We start from the raw sequence: 21,553 nt of genomic DNA, 5'->3' as shown, positions 1-21,553 counted from the left end.
CCGTTACCGTTCAGAGCTACTCTCGCAACCGGGTATTCGTGGCTCACACAAAGCACCGTGGACTTGTCGCGACACGAAAGCTGATGCTCGGCAGTGCCACGTACGCCTAGGATGGCCAGCTATCTTCGGTTCAAAAGTAGTCAAGCCCAGACGTCGAACCGTCCGTCCCAGTCCTACTTGAAGACGGAACTCAAAAAAGTTATTTTACATGTCAAAATTCGGCTATATAAGGCTTGAAGTCCGCTTGCTCCTCTCGCCTCTTCTCGCTCTTTGGAACCTGACTGCGCCTCCCTCTGTTCACCTCCGCCATTGGCTCGCACGCTCTCTCGACTAAATTTCCACAAAGCGCTTGATAATTTCCCTCCCAGTTTCGAATTCTCGCCCGAATTCCAATTCTCGAAGCTCGGATTGGGTTGTTTTTTTGCTGCGATCAGGGGATAATTGAATAAAAAATAGGTGGATCTCTTGCTCTATATTGGTGCTCTGGTTTCGAGGGTTTCGGGCGCGGGTCTTACCACGCTAGCAGTATTTGGCAATGGAGTACGATCCTTCTGATAGCAGCGGTGAGTATTGGTTTTTGTTCCATGCAATAGCCGTCTCTAATGTGTTTCTAAAAGGTTTTAGGGTTGGAATAGATGAAAATATTCGGGCATTATCGTCTTACAACGAATTTGATGTGAGGTATTGGAGGACTGGCTCGGGTAGCCAGTGAATAAAGAAAGATGGAGAAAATTGGGGTATATAGTTTTATCTGTCAGGGATTTGATCCAGGATTTCATAAATTCGTTAAATTCTAGATAAAAGTTTGCTTCTTTTTTTTTGTCGGCTGTCTAACTGCTTCTTTCTCTACCTTGAACGAGTTAGCTCCACTTCAGAAAAAATTAGGGTTTTACAAATATTAATCTGACCAAGTTCAGAAAAATAGCATCCGTAAGAATTCCATGATTTGTGCATAATTCTCAGTTTTCCCCGAGGGAAAATCGGGGTCATCTTATTTGACGATGCCAGCTGTTCACAACACAAGCAAATTATTTGATATCTTGCTTTTTTGGGGGGTTACACATTGAAAATTATCATGGGCATATATAAAAAATTGTGTTAATGATTCACCAACATGTTAATTTCTATGTATGCATGCAGGGATCATCATTAGAAGCTCGAAAGATATAGATGTGGAATTATGTCCTTAGAAATCTTTGGCTTAGAAATCTGGTTCCTTTCCGTTGAGTATATCTGTGCAAACTGATCTCTGGCACCATGATTTATGTGAAGTTGCATGGAATATAACTGTCTCAGCATTTTTCATTTACCTTCTTCTTTAAGGAGGGGTCCTGAGCTTGAGCATTTGTTTAATTTTGTTTTACATACTTTTGCTTCAAGAATCTTCGTAAAAGTTTGTCTTCAGGTGTCATTAATATCTTCTTCTATTGGCCTTATAATGTGATCAATAGCTTAAATGAAGACATGTGACATTTGGAGGTTATATAATCATTAGCTACCAAAATCACTGGGTAGGATTATGTGGTGATGTTGATTCACGATGTAAGTGAGAATCCGAGTTTTGTTTGAATAAAAATACTATTTTTTGGCTGGACTATTTGCTTGTGGCTTTTCCTCTTTCTTCTCCTCATATATAATGTTGAACATTTTCTCGTATCCAAATGTCACACATTTTTTAGCCTCAGGATTTGATCTTCTGCCATTTCTTACTGAGGAAGTATTTATAACCTTGAAAAGAGTATCAATGTCTGTCCATATCATTTTTTATAGCTTGTCAGAATGTTGATTGCTTTTAACTTTAATGAGATGGCCTAAAAATTACGAACAAAGACTTCCACTAAACATGAGACATGCCAGGTCTTCCATCTCAACTCCTATGACAATTCTTGTTATAATAGTAGCTATGATTATTTGTCACATGGTCAACTCTGCTAGATATCATGCTAATTGATAAAACTAAGAACACCCTGTATTTTACTCACTGCTATCTTGCGATTTTTTTTCTTCCGATCCTTGTTGCCGATGGACACTTTTGAAGAAACATCATTAACTTTCTTGCTCATATGCAGTCAACAATCTCTTTTGATTGCCTTCATTTATAAGTTCAGCTTTATTTTGCAATTTGCAGAATATATATATGTAGCAGCAAGTATGTCAAAGACAACATGATATATGACTTATTTGAAGTTATCTTGCTTACATCATGGTTTGGTTTTAGTCTTACTCTTATAGGGTTTAAGCATTATGACATAAGAGGTGATCCCTTATGCAGTTGCTGATCATCTGGATCCTGGAGATTATGTTAGCTGCAACTTACTTAGTCAAGTCTCTTTCACTTTGTACTGTCAAACTGGAAAGGTGGGGTTTTTCCCTTTTGTGTGCTAAATGACCTGTTGGGCTTGAAACATCTGCCCCAGCTTGGCCAATACCGGGTTCAACGGGTTGGGCTGGGTGAGTCTCGTTGGATTTGCTCAAGTCTAGGCTAGGATAACGTTAAAAATTACAACTATAAAAAGATTCTATGAATCAAATTTAAACAGAGATAGAAATAAATGGGTCTCCATTACAAGCATAATTGTTTGCTAAAGGATGCTATGCTTTGATCTGCTCTGATTTGCTGGTGCGATTATACGAAAACTGTGAAAATATAGACCAATCTAATATTATTGATAGCACATAGATGAATTGGAGAGGTGCTTTATCTGTTCCATATCATTTTCATGTACCTTTATAGCTTAAGGCCAAAAGTTATACAATAGCACTAATCTTCACTGTGTTGTATGATTCGTGATGTTGGACAAAGAAGAATAACACAAGATGAGTGAGGCAGTAATGAGTATGCTAAGGTGGTTGTATGACAAAAAAATTGGAAAAGCTTAGGTATGGGTGCATTTAGAGGAAGCATTAACATCATTCTAGTTGAGGGCTAAGTAATGGAGAATTGGAGATCTTATTGAGATAGTATGGGCATGTCCTGTAAAGTTTCAAGGAAGCTCTGATAAGAAGAGGGACTTGAAGTTGAATATGTATCAAAGGATCATGATGATAAGTGAAATCAGATGTAGCATTTAATATGGTTGTTTGGCAAAGAAGGGTTGCTAAGTAGACCCTCATTAATTTGTATGATTATGGTTCTATGAGTGTAAACAAATTGCAACAATTAGTTATTTGCAGCAATGTAATGTTAATTTTAGAATGTTTAGTTTTTGTTTTTCTCATATATAATGGTAATTGCTTGTGTCTTCTGTCTTTTAAAGAAATTAAAGCTGTCTCAACGCCACCACTTCAAATTCATACTCTGGGAAGGCCAATCTTGCTGCTTTGCAGCTTTTCCTCTAATTCTCAAAACAAGATACTCTCAAAAATTGAGATTTAAATTTGATCTTCTCTAGCCTAGCTGCTCTTATTGCTAATGCTATTTGGAGATAAGAACTAATTATATGCTTGCAGCTTGCTGACTAACATATTGATATCTTCTGTTTCTGTCAGTACCCTGCTCTGCTGGTTTCCTAGTGTGTCTCACTCTCTTGCATGTGTGGGTATCCTATTGAATGTAGTAGTACATTGTTCTGGACTTGAAGCATGTGTACGTCACATGCCCCTACAAGATTACTAGCTGTTCCTTCTTTATTTTATGTGAGGGAAATTTCATTTTTGGAGAAATCATGTTAATAACAAGATCAGACTTGGGACAAGCTATGATTGTGTACAATAAGCAAGTTACCAAATAACTTATCAAAAAAATTTCGGTGGAAGGTGGAATTTCTTCCACTGAAACTTCTTGTAAGTCAGAAAGCATTTCTTTGAACTCAATCAAAATTAAAGTGTCAAACAGGCTGCAGTATTTGTGGACCCTAAACTGGGGACCACGTTTGCAAATTTGTCACATGCATTTATGGCTTGAACGAGTCCAAGAAAATGTGAAAAAAATGTGTTGGCATCTAGAGATTGGTTGTTGTTCCTTCTTCAGATGGCAATACAACCAGTCAGACTTCAATAATTCCTTCCCAACTGAATGCCTGCAACCTGCAACCCATATGCAATGTATATTCTTGACATCTCTTGAAATCCAAATTACATGATAAACTTAAGTGGCTTAAGTATTTGATATTTTCATCCCTGACACTTAAGACTGTGAACTTTTAATTAAATTATTTATGTTTTGCAACTAAAACTTTATTTGAATAGATTCTGCCCTGCTTGAAACATGGCTGCAGGTACTGATGATGATCTACCACCATCACATCAAAATAGGAGTGCAAGAGGAGGGCGTATAACTGGGAATGGAAGAGCTGCTGTTGGTGCTTTAACATACACAAGGGCTCAGAATGATATGGAGAGTGAAATACATAGACTTGAGCAAGAAGCATACAGTTCCGTTCTTCGGGCATTTAAGGCTCAATCCGATGCCATTACTTGGGTATGTGCCAACGTATCAACTCTAATTGATTGACCTTGTTACTATTTCTTTGTTCTGTTCCTGTTGCTGATACTAATGTGTAGTATATCTCTCCAGGAGAAAGAAAGTATGATTACTGAACTGAGGAAAGAGTTGAGAGTATCTGATGAGGAACATAGGGAGTTGTTAAGCAAAGTCAATGCAGATGACATCATCTGGAGAATAAGGTCCTTTGATGAATGAGACATCATACACTTTTTAAAAGCTTTCTTATAGTCGACAAGTTGAAGTGAGGTAGAATTTCTTTTTCAGGTCTGATTGTTAGGATTAATTATTTGATAAATTTCCCAGGGAGTGGAGACAGGCAGGTGGGCTTCAGTCTAGTTTGCACAATAATGCTCAACCTGTTCATGACCCAGCACCGAGTCCTACTGTTTCAGCTTCTCGCAAGAGGCAAAAAACATCTCACTCAATACCTTCCCAATCTCTGGGTGCACCATCCCCAGCTCTGCACCCACAACCAGTTGCTTCCCTTCAGCCATCATTATCAGGTGCAAAGTGGGGGGTTATGGCAGGAACCAAGGGCAAGAAGCCAAAACCAGTATGTTAATGATTGAAATAAATATATTTATTTTGGTAAAATAATATGCCAGCTCTTTGGTTGATCCTACTGCATTTTCGTGCGAATCCTTGCAGTACCCTTCTACAGGTCCAAGTGGACGGGGCCAGGTAACAAACAGGAATTTTTCTGGTGCTCTTGCAACAACTGAACCTGCTGAAGCTGCAGCATATGATCCACTAATTGGGCGGAAGGTCATGACAAGGTGGCCTGATGATAATAACTTCTACAAGGCTGTTATAACAGATTATAATGCTCGTGAGGTTTGTTCCCCTGTTGAGTGTATGGTGCTTGTCCTAGTTATTTCTGTTTGGTAGTGGTATATTTGTTGTCCTTACTATTTCCAATCACTATCAGGATTTACATGCTCTTGTTTATGATATGAACACAAAGAATGAAACATGGGAGTGGGTCAACCTCAAAGAGGTGAGTTAATTTTCTCTATTGCAGATGTGATTGAAATTGTTCTGTTTTTATTTTCTTATTAATTAATAGTTGTGGTGAGGCTTTGCTGGGACTTAATTTAGAGTAGATTATGTTTTTGCTCACTGATGTATCCTCATAGGTCATGTATCTGCATCATCTTTTGGCAAGTAAAATTGATTACCGTATAACTTTGTTGTGTGGGCCAGCTTTGATCTCTCTGTGCTATTTGTTGTTGCCCAGATATAAGATCATTTCAAAGCAAGGATTGGTGCTTTATAATATATTTACGAAGAGTCTGATTCTTGTTTAAGTGGATTGTTTTTAAGGAAAAAATAGTGCAATAGGTCGGCTTCTTTTTATATAAGAAGAATTTGTTCACTGCAAGAATTGCGATTCTTCATCTTACGAGCCTTTGGTTATATGTAATTATGTGCTATATGAGAGGTAAATTCTACATTCTATCACATATAGTCTCATATCTTAAGCCATTTGAGTTCTTCAGTACCATAAACATCAATTTGATCTGGCTAATGATTTAGCTCAAATCTTTCCTATCAAAACTGACAAGACCTGTGTATTTGATGGAACTAACTTGACCAGCTTGATCATAAAATGAGGTAGAATGACTTATTTCTAATTACAGATGCTAAATAATTTTTAATGAATCTGCCATTAAACTTTTTTACCTTTTTCTTCTGCTGAGGCTAAGGTGAAGCTGTTGGAGACATCGGCACCCATATTACTACTGATACTTTTAGAAATGAATTCTTCTAAAGAAAGGGTCTTGATACCATATTGATGGTCATCTGATTCGAGAAGACCGGACGTACTAATCATTTAAATCCCAAAAACCAGAATTTGTGTGAAGAAACCTTTTTAAATTAAATCAAATTCCAGTCATAAAGAGATCTTTTTTTGTTTAGATTGCTCAATATGGGGTGATTTATTCTTTTACTCAACCAGATAGTGTTGTGCCTGTTAGTTACACTTATTGCTATGGGGAACTATTCGTCTGTAAATTCCTCGTGCTAGTGCATGAGCAAATTGATACAATTTAGGGTGGCTGGTGCGATACACAATGGGTGGTTGAATTATGATGTGCCACGCCACGTCAACTATGAAACTACCAAGGTGATGGAGCAGAACCTGTAGCTTTTTGTATAAGTTGTGGAACTCTAACTACAATCATTTCCTTATAAAAGAAAGGAGAGTAGCGAAAGAGTACCAGTAGTTCTTGGGATAGAGGAAGTAAATGTAAACAGCTCTCATGGGAGTACTAACTGGTTTAAGTCATCAGGCATCTCATAAAATATTGACATCCAACCATTTATAATTTGCCATATGGCTCTGCACTTTCTTATGTTTGACCATTTCATATTTTTCCTCTTTATAGCGTGTGGGGTCTCACTCAAACGTTTAATTGCATTTAGACATACTCTCGACTATTCCCCGACTTAAAATATGATCTACAATAATATTCTAAGGCCCATTGGACTTTTTAAAATCATTTATTGTCCAATGATGCCTTAAACTGCAGGGAGTGCTACACCTTCATGCACATGTAGGCCAAAACATCGATGCATGTTTTGATAGGTCCATGTAGCACCCATTTAGGCAGCTCTATAGTCCCTATCATTTACCTCTGAATGACTGTTCGGGAGTATTCCAAACCTGTAAAGCCTTTCAAATTTATCAAAGTCTCTTGAAAGACTCCATCAAACAAGAAAAGGTACTCCCTGTCAAGGAAAAGAAAAAGTAAAAAACAAGTTCTTATCTGTCAGAAATAGAACCATAGGCATTTTTCTTTTTTAATTTTCTGTAAAGAATTCAACAAAAAGTTTTTTTTAACCTGATAAAGAATAAGGTTCCGATAAAATCTGTATCCCCACATATCAAATCTCCTTTGAAACTATTATTTCCAATTTAGTGGAAACAACGGTCGTTGTTTTCCTAGTTCAACTCCGGGGTGGGTTTTCTGGGAATTAAATTATATTGTTATCATGACTGTTGTTGTTGCAATGGGAATTTGACATATGCATGGTAAAATAACAATGTTGTGTAATGTAATCACATTCAAAGAATAACATTATTTTTTAAAAAAGATGAAAATTTGAACATTAAATATTAGTATTTTAATTGCATAGATGTTGAGATAGGGAAATAATAGCTGTTGCTCCCATTACTTAACGAGATAACAACTTCATAATGATTAATAATAATAACCTGTTATTTGTGTGTATCGTGCATGCAATGTAACCAAGAGGCTTTTAAAACCCATCATAACAGCCATTACAATGATATAACAGCTATTATTTTTCAAAATCCTCGTATAAGAGCAGCCACTGTACCCTGCATATATTTTCATATTCTGCATGTGGTGTGATCACAAACAACACCATTTGTATGTGGGGACATAACCTTATACACTAGGAGCCTATGTTCTAAGCATGATGGGGCACGGTTCACCATAAGGGACACAGGAGATTGTTCAGAACCATAATTTTTGATATTCAAATTTTTGTATTGGTTAAAAACAAAATTCCGATTTAATAATGACTTCATCAAATAGCATCATTATTTTTATTCTTATTCCATTTTCTTTCCCATAACATTGACTAATAACAATTATGATAAAAATTGTCATTTTGTTCCTTCAAATTCTACTTCAGAGCTTAAGTGGGTAGGTAACAATTATTATTTCCTTTATAATGGGAAACAATAGCTGCACAAGCAGTTCGATATAGTGGATATATTTGGTGTTACCAAAATATTAAACAAGCAAAAACTTTTTCTGAAAAAAATATAGAAAATTGATGTACAGATGCTACTTTTACACAGCGACAGAGATAGAGTGTTTTTGGCCCCCTATGGTCAAATCAATGGAGTCTTTCATGGATCAAAGTTAAGGATGACAGAGTGAAACTTGAGAGGCTTTCTTGAAGGGGATTTTACCAGTTGGAAACCTCCAATTAGTCATCCAAAGCCTCCCAGCTGGTAGATAATCATGGCCTAGATGCTGCTAAAATATAATGCTAGGGGACCTATCAATCTATCATTGGACATTTAGAGCAAAAATGCCTACATGTGTGCAGGTGGACTCCTCTAACCCCCTAATACATAGAAGAGGGAAAAATCAAATTAAATTTGCTCCTATACCTTAGGGGAAAAAATACACATATCTGTCTATCTCTATCACCATTTCTTCTCACTCTTTCGTCATCTTAGTCCTCTCAGTTGCATCTTGTAGGAAGCAATACTAGGTCCTTCCAACCAAATCTTAAAGAATTGGCTATTCTTCTAGAATTTTTGCTATTACTAGCAAACAAGAATGTGCAGTGCATGTCGTAAAATGAAATAAAGAAATTAATCAATTATATATGTGTTACACTTAATACTATTAAAATTAATGATCATGATATTTTGCTTATTTATGTATATGATGGGAGCTTGATAGAGTCAAAGAGAAGTTAATTACATCTTTAGATGAATGATTAATATAAATGGTAGGTTTTTTCTTAGACATAGGCATTATATTAAGTAGGTGTTCGTGAGTTTACTTATTAAATGACTTAAAAAATGGCTGAGGAAAGACAGTCAGGCAAAAATTTAGAAAGGCATTAAAGAGTGATTAAGCAAACTTTAGTACCATGTAGAGACAGATACCAACTGCAGTAACAAAAGTGAGAGCTTATGCAAGATAGATAGATAGATGGATATGAAGGCAGAAAGAAGAAAAGGAGGGGCGTTATCGTCCTCCTCCATGATGAGTGGGATATCTCTTTTGGATCCCCACCTCTCCTCTTTTTTGGTGTCAAGGGCATTTCTGAATAAGCAAATTTAGATTATATATTGTACCTTATAATATATCAATTAATGAGATAAGGAAATGAGGAGGGGCTGAGTGGGGTTTGTGTTGTGGGTGGTGAGATTTAGGGGCAACTTGTGGAGAAAAGTTCTGATTTCATCTATATTTGCAAAAATGTGCCATATGAAATTATGTACTCTTGTGAAGTTTGTTTTGTAAAAACTAATGGCAGTTTTAGGAAGAAAAATTGATAAATGAAATATATTAGAAGATTCAAGCCACCCCCATTTTCATCTATACTTTTGCTAGTACGATTTTGATAAAATGGACTTGAGAATTCTAAGAGCATAACCGTGAGTTGTAGATGTCCTTACCTTTGGGTCCATATGAATAAATAAATTATTGAAATTGTCTGATCATGCCATTTTATCTTTTCTTTTTTTTTAAGTGAGGAATGCTTCATTAGATAATATTGATTGGCCTTGTATTCTCTATTTAATTGTTCATTGTTAGTTGTCTTGTGCTTTTAGTTCTTTTAATAGGATGTTTTTAGTATGTGATTAGAAGGTTTTGAAAAAATTGTTATTTGACTTATTCTCTGTAGTAATAATCTACATAAACTGTCCCTAGTATAAGTCACTTATCAAGGGTTATTTGGATACTGTTTATAAGGGTTTCAGTTGCTTTATAAAGGGTGAAGAGCGATAAATTTTGGATTAATTTTGATGGACTGATGGAAATTTTATTCTCTTGCTTCTTTCTTCATTATCTTCTTATTTAATTTTTTCTTCAATCTTCAGGCTTGAGAAGGCAAGCTTGATCCTGGAATTGATTGTTGCAAAGATATTTATTTATTTATTTATTTTCTTTATAGATCTGCAATAGATTCAAATCTACCATGGATTTTAGATCTGTATTCATGGAATGGACCATCTAGATTGATTCTTGTCACAAGAGGTGGCATGAAGCATGAAGGCAACTAGCTACAAAGTATAGCGATGCCACTTTTCAAAAGTTCGTAAACCAGGTTAATTAGAGACCAAAGAGTGAATGCAAGAGGGCAAAAGACTGAAATAGGTGTATCCAAATACACAAAAGAATGAATTGGTAGGAGACTGTGAGTGAATACCTACAGGGAGAAACAGGAGATAGAATAAAGGAGTTGAAAGTAAGAGATTGGTTTAAGATGTTCTTATGCTTTCCCTCAGCAACACCATTCTGTGTCAACAACGACAAGTGCTCATTGGTGCCAGAAGAGAGAATTATAACATGAATATTGGAAAAAGGATATTGCCTACAAAAGTTTGTCCAACAAGTTTAAACTATGATGAGAAATGGTTTATGGATCATAATCATGAAAATAAACCTTAAAGCTGCTGTTGCACAAGATAAATTTAGTTGTTGTAATAATATTCGTCAGTAAAGATAAATAACAAAATGATACCTTTGAAAGTTACTGGGAAGGTCCATATATCAGTATCTAGAAAAGCATAGGAGTAAAATCTCACCATTGTGCAACTAGTGCAAGCAAGCATCTAGTGGGATAGTTCTTGGAGCACCTGAAGAAGCTAAATAATAAAGATGAGCAAACAGCTATGGCCTAGACAATGATCTTGTAGATAAAGGAGGCTGATAGAGGTAGAAAATATTAACAACACTGGAACCAGCCAATTATTTCTTTCTCCTGCCCAATAGACTCATGGAAGTTAAGAGGGTTGGGTATAAGTCAAGGTGATACAAAAATATTGATTGACATGTTAGCAGACAAAAAATGAAATGATAGAGAAACTAGGGATGTGAAGGGTAAAATAACTAGAAAAATGAGATCGCAACAAGAAAAACAATATGAAGGGCTTTCAGTAAAAATGAATCATAAAGTACTCAGAAGTTTAAGTAGACAAGTGCCATCATGGGTCATGCAGTGAGTAGCACCTAAGTCAATTATGCTACTGATTCGTTGTGTGCAAAAAACATTTGGATTGAAGGAGGCTTTAGTACTGTCATTGCTTGGGGAACCCGAGTCAACACCCTTACCTGCTTAATTTGGCTTTCTAGTCATCTATTTGGTCTTATTCTATGTTTCACATGTATACTAGCAAACAACCAACTGTTCCTTTTGCTGGGCTCACCTGTTCTCTACTTCTGGAGTTTAGCTGCAAATTTTCCCCCATATCTGAACCTTCAGACTCAGATGGACTACTGGACTTCAGGGTTGTGCATTCGAACAGCTGTAATGATGTAGTCCCCTTAATGGAAAAGAAGAAAAACCGACTTGTAGAAGGAATCACGGTAGTCAAAGGATGCATGTGATCAGAAGGTAAACCAAAACTACTGATCAAGGTGTTGAAAAGAATCACTTGCATGTACGGGGCAATAGAGGAAGTAGGTAGTATAGAGCATGAAGATTGTGCTTACGACCCTCTGCTTGAGATGTACTTGCCCTCTCGCAAATGAATAGATGGTGTATTACAGCATGCAATAAGATGTGATCACAGATGTAGCATGCATGGCTAGGCAAAAACATGCAAAAGACTGACCACATCAACTGGTATCTGAAAGTGTGAAGCCGAAAGCATGCCTAAGCATCGACTAGTATCAATGGATTAAAGATCATTGGAGCTTTGCTTGTCTGGAGTGCTATCAGATGTGGGGATTGCCGGGAGTATCAGAGGATCCGAGGTTAGAGTGTATAGGTGCCTAAAGGACCAGGGGGTTTTATGGTGGAGGGTTTAGAGGGAGGTTGGGCTGTAAATCAGGTAGACTGCTTGGGACTTGATCGTGTCAAGTTAATGCCAATGCTGAATCGGTCACAAGTAGCTGTATTATGGGGAATGAGCTGGAACTTTGGCCTGAGGCAATCACACACAAGGATGGGAAGTCTCCTACAATTGCTAGAAGAATACGTGGAGGTGAAAAGAGCTAGTTGGCTGTAGTAGCATGTAACGTTCAAAGTTTATGCGAAAAAATATATATCTTTTTATTGATTGAAGCAAGGTTCATCATCTCAGTATCGGACCCCATACCGGTGCCTCACTAGCACAGTGTCGGTACAGTATGGTACGGTACGGATTTTTTTTTGGTGTACCGAGTGTTAGTAGGCCACCTGTACTGGGTACCAATACCGAACCGATACAATACGATACGTTTCGTATCGTCCGGTTTGGACCGGTATGGTATACCATGAATTGAAGAATCATAATCAGATGTTCATGCATATAGAAAGGGGCATGATGGGAGCCTTGTGCAACTTATATAAGGTGAATATACAAGTACGTCAAATATACGAGTAAGACCAGAGTTACTCTGACACTCAAACCTTGTGTGGTGGCACTCGGTGATTCATCACATATATTTTACCCTGTCTCAATCGATTTGTTCCTCTTTATTCTTCAAAAAAAAAAAAAGAGTATGTGAAGGTTATCAGTCCTTGGGTATTTCTCTGTGAGGGTTAACGAGACCTTCCATAGATGGTTAATGAAACCTTCCATACTTTAAGTTGTAGTGTCTATAGCTAGAAGTTCAATCAACAGCTTGGGTAGTTTTCGAATTGTTGTGATGCTATGAGATTATTGTTCATTTCCAAATTCAACTTCACTACAAGAGTTTGGACAATTCCGTGATGATAAAGATATGATATTAAACTTTTTGCTGTTTTAAAATTGTCAGGACACTTTCAATGCAGATGTGTTTGGGATATCTCACTCGATTTACTTGTTTAAAAAATTACAATGGCAGATTCCTCCTGAAGACATCCGATGGGAAGGTGAGGATCCCGGCATCTCAAGTCGAGCGGGTCAGGGTGGACCCAGCCTGAGGACTAAGAAGCCTACAGGCGGCAATGGGGCCATTCCAAGTGCAGGCAGGGGAAGAGGGTTGTCAAAGAATTATTCAAAGAAAGATTTTGCTGCAGCACAAAATGGCATTGGGAAGAAGGCATCTGATAACATAGAAATACTCCACACAGAAAGTCTCCTGAAGGAGGTAGGTGTACCGGTGTGTGCATGAAGAGATCATATATGAGCTATCAGAGATGTCTCGTTGGTCATCATTTTTATTTTCGGATTTTATGCAGGTGGAGAGGGTTTTTGGTGCAAGTCATCCAGATCCTCTCGAAATTGAGAAGGCAAAGAAATTGCTGAAAGTAAGAAAACTTCTCATCTGACTTTCATTTTCTTCATGCTATTTATTTTCTTCACCAGACATAGAGGGTGTTTGATGTTTTTACAGGAGCACGAACAATCCCTAATCGATTCCATTGCAAGGCTTGCTGATGCTTCCGACAGCGAAAGTGGTAAATATATATAGGCCTGTCTTTTTACTCAATACTGCTTGTCGTGGCTCCCCAGTATCAACAATGGCCTTTTGATCTGTACTATTAGAATACTTCTTTCAGTCATAGATATCTTGCCAATTTGCAGTATCCCTTTAGCGAACTGCGAACCACATTGAGTTATGTACTACAATAAATCTCTTTTGATAGGCTGCAGAAGTGTTTCAGCATCTCAACGATGCATGCAGAATGAAATCTTACTTAAAATCATGATAAACGAAGGTCATAAACTACCTCATCACAAGGAATTCGTTCTGAACAAGATTGTATGATCACAAGTGTGTAACCTCCCATACAAAAGCAGCCTCTGTGAAAGCAGATGCTGCTTCGTTACACTTGCCTTTTCCTTTTTTTTTTATATATATGCTCTGAGTGCGCTGAACCTATTGCAAGAACCCATCATCTAGATTCTCTTTTGAATCCTCGAGTTGCTCTGCTCGCTATTGTAAGAGTCCGTCGCACTATCAACCCTTGGGACTGTAACCCACGTTTTCGATGAAGCAGAAGAGGACGCGGACCGATTCTCTCATGGAAGATTGATGGACCGGGACCAGAGGCGGAAAACCAGGCATCATACCACAAATCGGAATGGAGCTGATTACGAGGACGCAGGCGAGGAAGGTCCCTATTGATGAGTATGACATCTAACCTGTGCTTCCGTAGCCCAAGCCCTTGGTTGTACAAAATGGCACGCTCGGCAGACCGCTGCAATGGATTTTTTTTAGGCGCTCCTAAGGAGGGCATAATTATTCTCGCAATTTCACGCCCCTTCCGGTAGAAAATGCCGGGGGAAGCCAGGATGATGAAACTGTAAAAAATTATTCATTGAATATTGATGAATATTGAATTGTTTGTGATGCTGTATATTGTTTTGAAGTCGAAGATTTTATCAGGTAGCATCACATGAATTCAGTCTGTGACGCCACATTTTTTTGTTGAAATAAATGGGAATGTGAACAATCTTGATACGAAACTTTGAGAATGCTCACTAGCTGTTTCAAGCATGCAGTACGTAAGATTTTAAGTTGCACATTAAATAAATTTCACTTTACATGACTGCTTGCGACGACACCACCAACAATAACGTATGCTTGCTTGTGATCTACTTTTACATAGAGCACTCCATATGTTGGAAAATTATGCCCTTGTACACCAGGATGAGGTTACTTCCCTACAGCTCCAAGTCATCCGATGCTTGCATGCGATCTATTTTACCTGCAGGGATTGAACAAATGTGGTGATGAGATCGACCATCTGAGCATCATAGGCTGGACCCTCCATCTGGAAATGGCCTACTCCTTCAATTAGATAGGTTTCGACTCGGCCAGCTGCAGATTTCAGCTTATTCTGCAACTGCTTTACACTTGTGAATCCATCCTTGGTGCCCATGATGAAGAACTTAGGTTTCTCGGACCGTAGGATGGCTTCATGATGCCTGCCGAAAAGGATTGAAGCTATCAAGCCGAAAGGATAACCCAGGCTCACATAACCCACGACCTGGTCTATTTTATCAACTGCTGAGCCTGCAATTGGTGCTCCTGTCCATGGGAACAGAGGTTAGAAGCATGTACTGATACACTAGAAAATGAAATGGATGTCAGAAGCAGAGCCATTCTGCTAGTCATGAGTTCTATGGCATATTCAGCTACAACTATGAAAATAAAGGTTCTTTTCAGGGTGTACAGCTGCGGGAAACAACAATAGCTTCAAATCATCCATTTCCTGGCCTCAACAGATATTCAAGTGGATAGAGATTCTTGCCATAATGATTGATCAAGATCCAAACCAAAAGTCGCCGTCTCGGTACCGAACTCTGTACCGGTGCCACACTAGCACAGTATTGGTACAGTATGGTACAAAAATTTTTTAGCGTACGAAATGTCGGTACGCTATCCGTACCGGATACCAGTAGTATGGTACAGTATGTCCTGTATCGTCCGGTTCAGGCCGGTATGGCGTACCATGATCCAAACCATAGAAAAAATAATTATATTACAAATAACTGCCTAGGATAGACAATTAACATTCAAATGAAGTACAGTTCTATGTCAATCTGATATTCAGAAATTACAATTAGATGCACTATTGCAACGATACCATCTTGTCTATCCATTCACCAGTGTGTAGGTGAAAGTACTAGAAAGATCTCAAGTATATGCCAGAAAATTAAATTTGATAGATGCTTCACCAATATCATTGCAAACATGACACCTTGATTAGCCATTATAAATTTTATCCTCTGGTTTCCCAGACGAAAGGGAGAATAGGTTCTTACAATGATCTTATGTAAGTGCAATCATAAGTTTGATAGAGACAGGAACAGCAAAATAAATATGAATACATGGCATAAAACTCACTCATTACACATCTCTTTCTCCATTAAGGATGCATCTTTAGTGAATTATCATTTGATGCAATTCTTTGATTCTCTAAAAGTTCCTCACAAAACTTCCTCAGATTACTCCCACGTGTGGGAGATGCCCCCTGCTTATGACAGCTTCCTGACTGCCTTTTCCAAAGTACTTTCACCAAAATCAGTCCTTTACTCTTTGAAGACACATCTTTAACCTGAACGCACAGCTTCCTGACTGCCATTTCCAAAGTACTTTGACCCAAATCAATCCTTTACTCTTTTTTTGGTACAAATCCTTTACTCTTTAAAGACATGTCTTTAACCTGAATGCACATAAGCAGGCCATTTTCATCAAGTCCACACTGTTATGTTTTCATCGGTTTCAGTCTATAATGTTTCTGTCTAGTCATTTATAACTCTACCACGTTCAATTTGGACACAACCAACTTAACATAGACATGGTATGCTCATACACTTGGAGGTCTGCTAAATTCATAACAATAACCCTAATGCCATACCAGATCTGAGGTTAGTGGACAACCTTACATAGGCATGCAATCCCAACTATTCTTGAAAAATTCTCACCATTTCATAGAAAAGGTAAGTTGGCTCCAAAGAACTTTGAGCTGGGCCTCAAAGTTAGCATTTCAATGAATGGCACTCCCATCATATCCTTAATCACTGGAATCCACTTTCCCTCCATCGATAATGTCTTTCTTAAGGTACATTACTTGTTCCCCTTTCAGATTCCACCTCCTTCAGCATGGAATTCTTTGTTTGCCTCACTACTTCCATTCTATACATGTTCACAACCACTCCTAAGTATCGAAGTTCTTTGTCAGAGAAACCTTATAGCCCTCACATAACTCCTTCCATTCTATTTAAAAATAATTTTAAAAGGAAAACGGGGGTCTAATCACTAACCAAGAAAGCTACTTTATCTCAAATTCATTTAAATCTCGTTTCGATTCGCATGAAACATCTTTGGACAAAAGGATTTAACATGATCTAGGCCATTCCATACATATCTCGGGAAACCATAGGAATTATGAACATTCATTCTGCATCACATACACAAGGAGTGTGCAAGTAACAATTCCAAAGATACCTTGTTGTTTCTCCAGCATATGTAAGCATAGACAACGTAAAGTGAATCTAAGTATCTGATTTACACAAATACAATCTGGTTCTTTAGCAGATTGAAAAAGAAGAAGGAAAAAAGGAAGAGAGTGCCGGGGCTTTAATCAAGCCTATGATCAAGAAGAAAAAGATAAGACATGGAATCTATCATGTTTAAAAGAAAACTAGAAATTTGGTACTAAAACTTCAAATATGAAACTTATAGAAAATATGGAATTTTTAAAGTAGCCATCTTGAACAAATTTAACAATCTGAAAATACATTTTTGTTTGGATAAATAAAAAACTAATATTAATGAAAGATCAGTAACTTTAATGCATAAGAACTGCAACTCTTTTCATATCTACAATTATGTGTTTTCTCCTCTGTCGTTTCTTCAGGATACTTTCTTTATTGGATAGGCAGAACTAGACTCCACATAAACGAAATAAAGAAAAGCATCAACGAAAGCATTTTGCTGAGAAAGATGCTAGCAACTACTTAGGTAACATGATATCCATCATCAACCCAATCTAAAGTCAGATACATAATCAAATAAATATGAACGAGTCAAGTTTTGAAATAGTAAAAGAAAGTATTGTGCTTTGTACATCCATCATTCATACATGGAGGAAAGCAACCAATCTCCAAACAAAAGTCAACAAACCTATGAGAAAACATATGTAAAGAATAAACATCAAGCTGAAGAATACATTTGTAACACCACATTCAAATTATCTACAACATGTCATGACTCATTATATAATCCTGCAAATATATTGAAAATCTCGATATGTTTTCAATTGTGAAAGCTAAGGCAATTTAAAATTCTACTCTCCCACCAAAATTTCTGAAAATGTCTAAACTATTTATCTCTCCAACAAGAGAACACAAATAAAGTAAGCTAGTGACTAAATGGAGAAAAAGCTCCAATTCAGGAAACCTAGCAAAAGATAGCACAGGAATCTTTGGCAAGAAGTGCAACTGTAGCTCCAAATTCAAACATCGGATAAGAAGTTTCATGTTTTTTGCTCTTACATAGAACAGTAGCAATGAAAATTTCAGCTCAATCATATAAAATGCAGTCCAATTTGCTCTATCTCTAGTTTAGCTCGTTTCAGTATCCTTCATTTACAGCATTTAGCAAAATATGACAGCAGACACTTTACAAGCACTTGCCTCATATTTCATGGGTCCAGCTCCCTTCTCATAATGCTTTTGTTTTCAATCCATGGAACTATCTTACCAAGTTGCATGTCTGAGCACACAGTAACATCACCAAAATCAAAGGAAAAACTTTGACTGGCAAGCTTGCAATCTATTCACTGTTTCGACCACAATCCCAGCACCAAGTCTGTAACCTTAAACACTAAGTATACAAGCCACATCTCCCCTCATGTAAAAAAAAAAAAAAAATCGACATAACTATTATTCGCATGCTTTCCACCACTTAGATCTTCCATGATACTTTATCAAACACACAATCCTGGAAGGATTAAGGATTAATACCGTCTTGTACCATGAAAACAAACAATCATCACAGAATTATGAATTATTCGCATAAAAAGTGACAAAAAGATGGATCTGATACTGAACTATACAACCTGAAGAAAAAATATAGCGCAGGTTCTTTTCAACATAGAATAAATTTAACATCACAACTAGTTATACCATGTCTTGTAGAGCCAATTTCTCTAAAGCCATCTTCAAATCCAACCTCAAACCACTGAATATCCCATCTCATCAAACAATCAATCTCTCTATCAAACCCAACATTCTATTATGCAAACTAATCAACTATGCGATACAAAACAAAATAAAAATACAGAAAAGGAGGCGCAAGCCAAAGAATCGCAAATTCAAGAACATTAGAAAAAGGAAAATGCCTTTTTTTCACCCATCATAAGTTAGTGTGTCAAATATCAAAACATCACATCCCATAAAACACTCAACCGCTTGAAATTTCCATCAATTATCCAAAAAGGAAATTCAAAACCAAATTTACACACACGTAGAGCTAAAAACAGTATCTTTATGGAATCTAAACCCAATTTGAAGGTCTCCAAGCAACAAAAGAAGGCAAAGAAACACTCATCAAACCAGCCCAAACTTTCACAAAGATAAAAATTTTAGACAGAGAGATAGAGAGTACCGGCGGAAGAGCCGACCAAGACGATCCCGTCGGGGGATAAGGTACGAGAAACCCAGTTGCAGACGGCGATGATGTCCTGGATCTCGGCGAAGCCAGTGAGGGAGGGGCGGCCGGAGGAGCTGCCAGCGCCGCGCATGTCGAAGGTCACCGCCGGGTAGCCTTTCTCGGCGAGGCCTGCGGCGATGCCTCGGAGGAGGCCCTGGAAGCCCCCGAGGACGGTGTAGGGGTGGACCAGCACGATGGCCACGTTCCTCGCCAGATCCGCCGCGGGCTTGAAGAACCGCGCCCGGAGCTTCACGCCGTCGCTCGTCTCCACCGTCACCAACTCCATTCTCCCCCAGCACCCGGCGAGAGATCAGGAGGCGTGGCGAGACAAGGGGATGCGAGTGAGATTATCACAGAAAGAGGCAGAGAGAGAGAGGGGTTTTGTTCAGGGCTTTAAAGGGAGGTAGTTGGATGCTGGTGAAGGGGAAAGTGACGGAGACTGGATGGCTAAATCGGCGGGCAAGAGCCGGTCGGGAACGTCGGAAGGGTAACCAGGTTGGATCGGCAAGGATCGTCCAAGGTCGAGTCGTGACTCGTGAGCGATTTAGGTCTCGAGCTTGCTCATCTATCACCCATGCTATACCAACTATCGTAGCATAGGAATTACCACCGCAGATGTATGTTTAATTCTACATCAGTTATTCGTAGATTTTAAGTACTTATATAAAATTAAAAAATTTAAATAATATTTTTTAGCTAATTATTTTGAATAAAATTTTGGATTGTTACAAATGATATTAGAGCATGAATTGTTTGCCATTTTAGTTGAGGTTCTAGGTTAACCTTTTTTGGTGAGGTAAATGTCGGTCCTGGATTAGCTATTTTGGATAAATGTTGTCTAAAAACTATTTCTTGGTGGTTTATAAAGGATCATATGATATAGACATTATTTATCAATAATAATTCAACTAGCCTATGGCAATGATCACAATTCTTGGATCTTGCTAAGAATTTCGGGTGTTTTTAGTCATATAGTCATGAGCTTCACCCTGGTTTTGGATTCAATTATATCATGCCAATCTGAAAGGGCTTTAAAAAATATTTTAATAGAAATAATAAAAACAAATTTTATAATTAGGTTTTGTAACTAAGAGCATATTGCATGCTGCTCCTAATAGTATCATCTCGCTACTTATGGAAGCATGATAGACTGAATATGACATGCTATTACCATATACACATTGTTTCCGTCCCTACAGCAACTATGTATATATTATAATTAATAAATTCCTTTCCTCCATCCATGCTAATTGCTTTTGAATTTGCATTAAGATCTTCTTTTTTTTCGCACATAAATTATTAGAATGATGAAGTGAAATGTCCACAACTTTCAAAGGTGTTTTCTTTTGTCAATAAAAATTTGGGAACATGGGAGAGTGTCATGTATATGTATATCTCAATATATCCGAGAATCGATCTCTATTTGGGAAAGAAACTCCGTTTTAGTCGCTGGATCCATGGTGAAGGAGCCCCTCACGCCCGGATCTGTGGTGGGCGAGCTTGTAATCGCCGAATTCATAATGGTGGAGGTCGTCACCGACAAATCCACGATAGAGGAGCTCCTGGTTAGTGTTAGCAATATATCATATAAATAAATAATAAATCTATTAATTCAATTAATGGAAAATCTTAAAGGGAATAATATACATGCATATTATTCGGCATCCAAATAATTCTATTTTAATGCAAAATAAATCTATTTTAGCACAAAATAAATCTATGCATTTAATAAATTTATATTATAGAAATTCAAATCCTACAAATCTACTAATATTAAATTAAAAATAAAAGTAGAAGAAAGTAGCCTGATCGAAGGCAGGTCGAAGCGCGTAGACGCTGTCCCAAAGAAGTATTTGCCCCCACGTACGGGTCATCCGGCAATCCTTCTCGGAGATACGACGACCCTACAACTTCTTCTTCAGCACGTCTCAGAAGAAGTCAAAGCGAACCCGATCGAACTTGCAGATCCAGCAAAGAATGAAATGAAAAGAACTAAATAAACTGAATAAAAATGTAAAAATAAAATTTGGAAGTGGCTAAGAGGGAGAAGAATTTTTTCAGAATTTTTCCACTATTTTTCTGAAATTTTTCGTGCTCACAAAGAGATGAAATCAAGGGGTTTAAATAGGGGTTTTTACAGGGGCAATTTGGTCTTTTGCGGATGCGTTTTCAAACGCGTCCGTTTTCAAATGCGTAACGCCCGCTGGGCGTTACCTTTTTCTCAAACGCGCACGCGGCCCGAGATTTTGGCCGCGTGCGCATTTAAGGTTTTTTTTTTCAACAATCCCCCACAAAAAAAAAACTT

At 37.7% G+C, this 21,553-nt stretch overlaps 2 protein-coding genes across 2 annotated transcripts; one reads left to right on the top strand and one right to left on the bottom strand.

Annotated features, from left to right (window-relative positions):
* Positions 1-246: 246 nt before the first annotated feature.
* LOC103720257 (protein EMSY-LIKE 3-like) lies at positions 247-14,552 on the top strand. Its single transcript, XM_008809870.3, has 10 exons — positions 247-563; positions 4,218-4,420; positions 4,517-4,626; positions 4,751-5,000; positions 5,096-5,281; positions 5,376-5,444; positions 12,985-13,230; positions 13,322-13,390; positions 13,477-13,540; positions 14,084-14,552. Exons 1-10 carry the CDS (start codon positions 536-538, stop codon positions 14,209-14,211), a joined length of 1,353 nt encoding a protein of 450 aa, XP_008808092.1. The 5' UTR covers positions 247-535; the 3' UTR covers positions 14,212-14,552.
* On the bottom strand, positions 14,542-19,774 carry LOC103720258 (uncharacterized protein MT2364). The gene is made up of 2 exons (XM_008809871.4): positions 19,204-19,774; positions 14,542-15,117 (listed from the first exon to the last, which is right to left on the bottom strand). The coding sequence occupies exons 1-2, from the start codon at positions 19,532-19,534 to the stop codon at positions 14,786-14,788; spliced, it is 663 nt and encodes a 220-aa protein (XP_008808093.1). The 5' UTR covers positions 19,535-19,774; the 3' UTR covers positions 14,542-14,785.
* Between the last annotated feature and the right edge of the window lie 1,779 nt (positions 19,775-21,553).

This window comes from Phoenix dactylifera, unplaced genomic scaffold, assembly GCF_009389715.1.
Source record: "Phoenix dactylifera cultivar Barhee BC4 unplaced genomic scaffold, palm_55x_up_171113_PBpolish2nd_filt_p 000064F, whole genome shotgun sequence".
In the NCBI taxonomy this organism is placed as follows: domain Eukaryota; kingdom Viridiplantae; phylum Streptophyta; class Magnoliopsida; order Arecales; family Arecaceae; genus Phoenix; species Phoenix dactylifera.
Note: the sequence above shows the minus strand (reverse complement) of the source record. Positions and strands in the feature narration are given on the sequence as shown.